Source organism: Amphiura filiformis, chromosome 8 (genome assembly GCF_039555335.1).
Source record: "Amphiura filiformis chromosome 8, Afil_fr2py, whole genome shotgun sequence".
Lineage (NCBI taxonomy): Eukaryota > Metazoa > Echinodermata > Ophiuroidea > Amphilepidida > Amphiuridae > Amphiura > Amphiura filiformis.
The window spans coordinates 24,974,607-24,984,538 of NC_092635.1; the positions used below are offsets into that span (position 1 = coordinate 24,974,607).

The 9,932-nt window shown below is 34.1% G+C and overlaps 1 protein-coding gene across 3 annotated transcripts in view; it reads right to left on the reverse strand.

Annotated features, from left to right (window-relative positions):
* LOC140158839 (mucosa-associated lymphoid tissue lymphoma translocation protein 1-like) overlaps positions 1 to 9,789 on the reverse strand; it is a 32,401-nt gene extending 22,612 nt beyond the window's left edge. The window contains exons 1-6 of one of the 3 annotated variants that reach the window (XM_072182084.1): positions 9,631 to 9,789; positions 5,123 to 5,334; positions 4,216 to 4,382; positions 2,575 to 2,892; positions 1,972 to 2,186; positions 1,377 to 1,473 (exon numbers count right to left, since the gene is read on the reverse strand). In XM_072182084.1, coding sequence (XP_072038185.1) covers positions 1,377 to 1,473; positions 1,972 to 2,186; positions 2,575 to 2,892; positions 4,216 to 4,382; positions 5,123 to 5,283 — 958 coding nt within the window. In that variant the 5' untranslated portion in view covers positions 5,284 to 5,334; positions 9,631 to 9,789. Of the gene's footprint in view, positions 1 to 1,376; positions 1,474 to 1,971; positions 2,190 to 2,574; positions 2,893 to 4,215; positions 4,383 to 5,122; positions 5,335 to 9,630 lie in introns of all 3 variants that reach the window. The other 2 variants (XM_072182082.1, XM_072182083.1) reach the window with 2 other exon arrangements.
* Between the last annotated feature and the right edge of the window lie 143 nt (positions 9,790 to 9,932).

A 9,932-nucleotide genomic window follows, 5' to 3' on the forward strand; every position in this document is an offset into this window, starting at 1 on the left:
ATTTCCCTGTAGGTGGGTGTGAATGGAATGCCTTAATTTCATATTTTCTTATTTTGATTCAAAAATGCTCAAAATTTGTTTACAACCCATGCAGGTAAATATTCATTTTGTTAGAAGAGGTCAGAAAATGATTAGGCAACGTTTTTGGATCCACACATGTATTAAAACTAGGTCTCAATTTGTTGATTCTTTCACAACAATAATTATAATAAAGAATAGTTTGCACTATCTGGAATGACTTGCTACAGTAATGTACAGAATAGGTCATCAATTCAATAATGTAATAATGTAATTGTAAGTATTCAAAACTATTTTTATTAGATTTGTTATGTCAGCAAAAACAATTTGAGATATTTATCAAAATTAGAGCACTTTTCCCTGTTAAGTGTTTACTAAATTACTAATTTGACCAATTAATATTGTTATTATTCTTGTTTGCATTCTTGCTTAGGCAAAAAAAAGGTTTGTCTCAAAGCTCGCGCGTGCATTTGTAAAATTGTGCGATTTGAAAAAAAAAAAAAAAAGAAATACAGAAATTTTTTTTATTTCAAAAAAAAAAAATTTTGTTCATTTTTTGGGAATAATAATAATAATAATTTTTTTTTAAATCGCATTTCGCATTTGTTTTCAAACCACTCGTGAGCTTCGAGACAAACCTTTATTTTTTTGGCCTTATTGTTGTTTTATATAGATTATTATTTGGGGTTTATTTGCCTGTTTACTTGGCATTTGTTTTTGTTGTTTTTTCCTTCCCAGAGACATATTCTTATACACTCCTTGCTTGATATATGGCATGACCCAAATAGTTAAATGTTTATTTGTATTTTCTAAAACAATTCTATTAATTCTTGATTGTTCTCTAACTGACATGACTTTTAATTATCCTGCATTGAAATCATAATGAAAAGAGGAAGTGATGAGTATAAAATTCCATTATACAACCAGCTGCAAACAATGATAGATATATCTATTTTACGTGGAGGTCTGAATGCATGTATGAATCCCATTACTAGCTCTACATGTCTAGCTTCTAAAAAGATAACAATTATCTTTTGTTGTACTAAATGATATAAGGGTCACTTAGTTTTGTTACTTTTTAAATGTATGAATAACTCAGTATCACCAACCTTGGGCCTAAAAATTAATAAAAAGGGATGTCATTTCCGCCCTACATATGTATGTATACACCCGGGTATACACTTTTCAAAGACCACAGATCTTTCCGACTTCATTATTTCTGAAGTTAAGTCCAAAGTATATAAAACTATACATTTTTGGAAAGAAAACAAAAGGGTACAGGAAAACAATCTAAACAAACAAAGAGACCAATAAATAAACAAACTTAAAAAAAACTCAGCATCTACATGTAAACTTACCTATAAGTATTTCAACCGTACAGCTCCACTCTCTCCCCACATCATTGTATACTAAACAACAGTATTGACCTTTATCATCTGGATTTACCTGAGCCCACTGGTGGTTGAGAGTAATAAAACAAAATTAAAAACAAAATATGAATGAATGCGACATCTTGAAATTAACTTGAAATGCTTTATTTGTCTCAATATTTTAGTGCAAATGCAGCTATAATGAAAGACAGAGATAAAAAGACTAAATCATGTCTGACATCATCTGTCAATCAAACTTGAGCACTGATGATGACTTGCTGAACGCGACGGTATATCTGTGCACCTTATTGTTAATTTTGCACCTTCAACCATACAAACCATCTCAAAAGTTAAGTCTTTATAGCAGGAAACTTTCTTTTCTGAATGCACCATGCCTAGATAAGCTGATTTTTGTGAGAAAAGTATCCCCTGGTCAACTAAAATTGAGATGGAACCAGGGGCCATTTCAGAGTTTCTTTTGGGTCCCTGTCTCCCACTTAATTTCACCCTTGCTCTTTAGCATGGTTTAGTGGCAGCAGTTATTATAAGTCTTACTGGGAAAAAGAAGAATGATTACACTTACATAAAACTCTGATGATGTCTGATCTTTGAGAGGATAAGGTTCTAGTTTTCCTGATGCTTTGGCCATTTTATGCCATTGATACTTTGGTGCTGGACATCCTGTGGCCTTACATTCCAACTTGACTGACCGACCTGACTGGACACTGACTGAGCTTGGTTGCTTGATTATCACAGGTTTTTCTGATGGCTGGTCATTTAAGGGATTATTGGACCTCTCTTCTAAAATAAAATTTAAAAAAGATAATCAGGATCTAAGAATTATGATAAATAATAATATAAATAATAATAATAAAGCATTTCCCAAAAGTGGACATTTTCCCTTAAATAAATTTGCTGCCATGCATACATGCAAAAGTGCACTTTACTCCCCACTTTATTCTTTTTAAAGACATTTCTTGTTTCTCTTCATTTTCATGGTTTTATCACCTCTGTGAATTTAAAAAGGGCCCATATCCAAAAAAGGCTAAGGCTAACTGCATTAGCTGCCTTATAGAGTACAAAAGGATTAACCACTTTTGTTTACCCTTAGCAGTTAACCATTTTGTGCATCAGGCAGCCTATGCAGTTGACCTTTTTGTGTTCCAATCAGTTGAAATGATCTTACCTTCAGGTACCTCTAAAACCTGTAAATAAGCCCACTCTGTAAACACCTGTTCTGGCTCTCTGTTAAAATTATGATATATTTGACAACAATAAGCACCGGCACTTTCCTCCGTTACCGGGGAAATCTTAAAAATCCTGTCCGTTTCATTTTTCACTTCTTCGTAGGATACTTCTTTTCTTTCTGGTTCGTCCGTGGCAAATGCTTTAAACCACTGATACCTGGGATATGGAAATCCCTTTGCATTGCATACTAACATAGCAGTCTCTGAACCAGCTTTAATGGCCACTGATCTGGGCTGTTGCGTTATCCGTAATTTTTCTGGAAAAAAAGATCAAAATGTGAAGGTATTGAGTGAAATTTCTTTATTTAATTAAAGGAGTATGGTATAATTTGTTCATATTCTGTTTTCTATCTTACATTGAGACTTAATTGACATTAAAACAATATGTTTCCAAATTTTGAGTTGTATTGATGAAGCGGTTTTGATAGGAGAAGCAAAAATGCATAACAATGCCCATAGGATAGTACATACTTTCGGTTGTGGTTTCAACATTCACCACATTTTTGTTCACACCATCTAAACAAAGCATATAGTCCCTGAATTAAAGATGAGTGGGTAATGTAGAAAAATATGAACTTTCTTCTGATACAAAAGTCTCAGTATTTATGAAGAAAATGGGGAATGAGGCTGTCAATCAGGTCACAACCCTAAAATACAAATAAATTTTATTTAATGAATTTGCTATGCATAAACTGACAGTGCTTTGCTACATTATACATTCCAAATTAAATTCAGTGTACACTCTGAAAACGGAAGTAAACATTGAGCACGTGTGACAATCGCTTTTCTGCAAAAGTGATAAAAAAGTATAAAAAACTTCCTCTTTAATTCTGCTCTCTGATCATGGTTATGAAAACTTATGATCAACAGTAAAAAAAACCAGGACAACAAGCTGTATACTGTGCTGATAATGTTGCTTTTGTTATTTATTTGAATATTTATAATAAGAATAAGGTATAATGCAACTTTTATAAACATATTTTTGCATTATCTTCACGCTTGCACATGCATTCGACAATTCCCAAAAATAATACCCTCGCGAAAATAACAGCATTATGCAACTGCAAATACATGGGCATTGCCACAGTATGGGGTAAGGAGGAAGAATAAAGTACATCCATAATGAGTCACTGGTGAAAAACCAGAAGTGTGGAATAAAACAAATAGTAATAGTGTGAAGAACCACAAAGGGTGGTGAACTTCTGGCTGAACCACTTTCAATTCTTAAACTTGAATTACAAAACTTCCTTGGCTTCACAATAGATATATTTGAGTCAAGTTTCAGGTTTACTCCCAATTCCAGGTACAGCATGTGTTGTAAATTTTGGGAGATCAAAACATATTATCCCGTTTTGCAAAATGAACATAGCCTAATCCTAATCCTTTAGCAACAATTTTCATATTTTCACAAGTCGAGAATAGGGGGGAAGCCATTTTTGGCAAACTAAGAGGGGCAAGCAAGTTTTGGTGTGCTGTTTGGCAATTCCCTCTGGCTCATAATTATTGTGCAACCCCTGTACAATCAAGCATGAACTTCTTCTGGAACTTCTTCTGGAATTTAATAATGCTACAAAACTTACCATGTGGTTTTATTTTCATAAGCGCCCTTTCGTGGTGCATTTTATCGAGGTAGGAGATAAGTTGCTTTACTGTGCGCCCTCTGTTACCCAAGTCACGTAACAGAGCCATAGATGGGCTTTTACCATAACGCTGTATTTCTAGTGAAAAGTGTTCAATTGTAATATCACTGCAAGTAAACAACAAAAGAAATTAAATTAGACAAATGGCATTTCCGGAACTTAATGCATTAAAAATCGTCCTTGCAAAAGAATAAAGACAATTAAACTATAAGACCTAGATTTAAACCAAAGACCTACATTTTGACCTACATTTGTACATATCCACAACACTCGAGTTGAAAAGGTATCAATTTATGCATGATAAATATAAAAATGAAAGCATACGAGAAACAAGCTTAGTGTACATGTATGGTTGTTTGGAAACTCAATTCAATTTTTCTGTATTTCAAAGGCAAAAGTAATTTCACAAACATTCAATTTCATTTCACCTCCTTATTTGACTATATTTTACCAGTACATGACATGACAAACAAATTGAAACCATTTTCTGTGAAATTGGAGCACTTTTAGTTTCTGACCCCCCTGGCAAAAACTCAAGAAAGGTATGTCGCAGATATGTCCAACTATACTTTTTCCAAATCCTTGAGAGGAATACTTTGGTATGGTTTTTGAAATTTAACCTCTATGTTGACCTTCAATTGATACCAGCCCTTAGGGCCACTTTTTAATTTTTGTTTAGTTTAGTTAAGTTGTAATTCTAGTTTAGTTAAAGTCCTGGTGGATGCAAAGCCAGTGGTGCTAGCTCCCAGCATATTTACTTGAAACAAAAATAACTGAAAAAAACACTTTCAGTTGAGATCTATAAAATAATGATTTACATTCTAATATTTTGCATCAGAAAACTCACTCATATATTTGTTCTGGGATCGCTGCAATGAGCCCCCTCCAATTAGTTTGTGTACTAGTACCATCCAGCAACCGTGACAACTCATGTAGAATCACATACGGCAGCTCATATATCGCTGTATTTGGATCCAAATTCTGTGCCATCTTGTTCAAGTTGTGCATGATGCAGTCACCGATATGGGTCCTCTAGTTGACATTACTTGGTCGCATTCACTGTATCAAAAACAAACACATTCAAATTAGCCAATCAGAATTAGAATTCGAGACACAGGTAACACCAGATAACTTTCATTTTCATTATAAATTATACTCATTTGTATAACCCACCAAAAAAAAAGAAAGAAAAAAGAAGTTTTGCACCACTAGAAAATGATTTCAAAGGAAAGTTCAAAACCTATTCAACACACACACATTTTTGTCTAATAATGTTAGAGTACGATTTTTCTATAATCACAAAAAAGGACATTGTAAAGGTCATACGTTGGTCATTCACCACCACTAGTATCAGACTGCTGCAGATGAGTATGGAATTAAATGGGAAAAAAAGAGTTTTGCACCACTAGAAAATGATTTCAAAGGAAAGTCTAAACCTATTCAACAACACTCACATTTTTGTCCGAATAATGTTAGAGTAAGATTTTTCTACATTGTAGAAAGACAAAAAGGACATTGTAAAGAAGGGTCACACTTCGGTCATTCACCACCACTAGTATCCATCAATTCTATTTTATACATAGGTGACGTCGAACGGATTGCAAAACTCTGCAAATTATAATTCGGAATTTACCAAGAAAATATTAATATATTGAAAAAATCAAATTACTTAATTTTAATTTTTTTCAATTGATAGCTTTACCCACACGCTTTATTTTGCTCCCACACTTTTTAGAAACCCACCCTTTATACACTAATATATTAACCCCACCCTTTTTAACAATCTTCGGAATTTCAAACCTCCACACTGTTGAAAGCGTGCCGGACAAACAGTGATGTTACTTATAATTCAAATATACTTCGAAACTTTTGATTTGAATGTGCCTAAATAAGGAAGTACTTAGTCACCTTTTTATATTCACTTTCAAAATATCATCTGTCATATTATCTCAGTATTCACCTGCCACTGAAAGTAAAATAATGAATGAAATTGTTTGTGCAGACTTTGTTCTTATTGTACCGAGTCATGTGTATGGTGGGTTACTGAATATCAACCAAAACTTTCACTCATAGTCCAAGGTCAAATGAACTCAACCATGGATAACTTTGAATGAACGCATTTCATTATTTCACACCCCAATGCCTTGAGGCCCACATACTTGTGGGGGAATTCCCGAATATTTTATGTTGTCCACGAGTGTAATAAATGTTGAACAGGTTCAGGGCATGTGCAAATGCACTCTTCAATACTATACAGTGCACAATGTATTATGTATATCGGACGGGACATATCTTGTACCGTCTAGTGGCAGTATTTGCTACTGTCTTAACAGTTATCATGCACATACTGGTATTACAATTGAGAGCATAAATTTTTTATTTTAAAACATTCAAATACAAAATGTCACACTGCATCACATGATTATATGTAAAGACAAAATTTCAGGCTTTAAATTTGAATTAAACTTAATTCTTGTAAACTTTTGTTTACAGAGTAAAGATGGGTGAGAATGACATGATTTTCACAAACAAATATAGGGCAACTTGAAAGATACTGTGTGACAAACTTCTACCAGAGCCCCTGCAGTGTCTTTAATTCTGTCCTGGTGGAACAAAATTGTAAGCTTGAAATTTTTTAAGGCAAAAAAAGAACGAAAGAAAAAAGAAAAAGATTTATATACTGTTTGCTTGTCCTACCTCCTCCGACCAAAAAACATTTTTATAACTTTTTTGTTTTACTATTTTCATCCAAAATCTTGAAATTATTCCGTCGTAGAAAAGTTGTCTGCCACAAAGAAGCTCAAAAAAAATATACATGTATATGGCTTTATGCCGTAAACAGCCTCAAAGCACTTTACATTTATTCCGCCATCATTAAAACATGTGAGAACCACATTAATTTGCTGCCTACAAATGGCACAGCAGGGTTCATCAGAACAAAGACTGTGACTACAGCTTCCCATTGCACCTGGGTGGGGTGAGGCAAGTGAGGCAAATCGCCTTGCCCAGGGACTCAAACCTACGCACGTTGAGAAAGCTCTCAGATTATGAGTCCAAGACCGTAACCAGTACCACTGAGCCACCATGTCTTCACACCTCATCAGCAAGTTGTAAACCGAGTGAGAATACATGAATGTTGGTATTGTTGGCATGCTGTTACCAATTGTTTTCTAATTCTATTGTCAATCAGGGCCTCAATATAACAAGTGCATTTTGACATTCCATACCTGTAGGAATTATTTAGCTTCCAATATTTGACAGCCAACGACATCATAGGAAGAGTAATGGATAACTACCTAACTCCGCTCTTACAGTCTATTGGGGATTGTAGCTGTTCGAAAAACTCCTAAAATTAGTTTACAAACTAAAATGAGTGTTTTGCTAGCCTGTCGTTTATGACAAATACAGAGAAAATTACAATTATTAAGAGTTTTTAACAGATAAGGAGCCTACTACATTGTACATCCCCGGGTACATCCATCATGACGAGTTACTTATCAAATTATCTCTTCCGCACATTGAAGACCATGAGAAACTTGAGAAAGAAGAATCAAATTATCTGCATTAGGCCAATGAAAGTCAATTCATAGTTTATTTTTCATGACTGTGTAGGTGACCATTTCATTTTTCATTATTCATTATTTTATACCATTTCATTATTGCATCTGTTACAGGTGTAAACCAATTACTACCCATGTATACATGTGAAAAATCACAGTTGGTAGTTTACAGATGTACATAGTTTACAACCACATGAAGGTGATTGTACAACTATTATCGAAAGTTTTTACGGGATGAGATCAGAGCAGATCAACAAAAAGTGCGGGACAGAGAATTGAGTAGGTATTCATTATTAATTCATTATTATACCATGCTCCTACTGCAAAGAAAATCCCTAAAAATCAACAGAAAGAGATTTATGATATATTTAAAACCACAATTATTTATTGGTATGTTAAAGTTTGTTAGAAATAAACATTTTATTCAAAATAATGAAATATTTGGCCAGCAATTGGTTTGAGCGAAGTAGGGTAACGGGAAACTAGGATTTAACTTCCATTGGCAATCTGCATACATACATGTACCAAACATGACATAAGATAACTGAGGGGAGAGTATCTACATGAATAACCTAGTGTACTGTTCAGTAAAACTAGAACTACCTGTACTAGGGAATTTGCTTAAATATAACCTTGATCGAATTTAGTCTATTCTCAATCCAGGCCACTGATAACTGACGATGGATGTGAATAGAAGTACATTGTATGACAGAAATTCGGAAGTAAAACAACGCTAATCACGACGGGTATAGTGCCCGTAAAAGTTGCTCTAATGACACATCGAAAGGCGAATTGTTAGCATGGTTAATTTCTTTAAAATTTAGCAAACTTTGCTCTGAAGAAAATACAGATATGTCATCAAAATAAATTTAGGTAAAATTAAACTTCACAAAGAATTGTTTTAATACCGGTATGTTTGAAAATTGGTGACGATTGAGTGATTGAAGTGAAGAAAATATAGTTCCACGGTCATCATGTTCTATCTCAATCCACACAATATTCTATATTGTGTCATCATGGATAGTACTAGTAGTAGATAGATTTCTCGATCTGTCAAGTATAAATTTTGCTCGAGAAACCTATAGCCTGTACTAGCCACAAATTTGCTCACCGATAGCATCACATTCTAGGCTAGAGACCTTTGCATTCAATCTAGTCGGATTCGCTGAAGCATGACACAGTGTAAAGCAATGGAAGTTCAGAAGTAAACACAGCTGATCGCGAAGGGTGATCACATCAAAAATGTTGCTAAAATTGCACAAATTCAACTGTTTAAAATCTAGGCAAATTTTACTCAAAAGATACAGTTCACTCACCCGGTTCACTCATCGAAATACCTTTAATACCAAATTTCAACATTAACAGAAATACAGAATAAATAACATCCGTTGCAAAAAATACCAACGCTGTCCAATGGAAAAACGATAACAATGTACTTGTGTAATCGTGTGCAAATTCCAAATTCGAAGCTAGAGTTCTCGAGTAAGCATTATCATGATGTACATGATTAACATGATCAATGCATTATAACAATTATGTCATGTATTTTTTATGTTTTTCATGTCATTATACTCCTAGTAGTCATGTAAACCAAATGCCATAGCCTATGGCATATAATATGTAGCAGTACATACACGTATTATTATTAAACACAAAACACATCATATCATGACATATGACATGCAGTGACCAAATTCAGACAGAGACACACAGAGACGCATGCACACTGCCAAGTCTATAATATAGTGTTGTTTACAAACACCACATGGATGGACATGGTATTCATGATATTTACCGATATCTTCGTCCGACAGCCAATGATGTACAAAGTTCTACATGGTAATCATAATCCGTTCAAGTAACACTTACTCCGAGTCCCATCCGGCATTGTGGTTATATTCACAGAATTCAGAACACAGCTTTAATTGTGTAAACTCGGAAACGAAGGGATTTCAATGGGAATTCCCCTAATTAATAAACATGAGAACAAAATGACCTTATGACCTTATGACCCATGAACCTAGATATGAATATTAATTTAAATTCATGTTGCTTCTTTTTCTTCTTCTGCAGAAACTTAGCATGTTTTTATAGTGG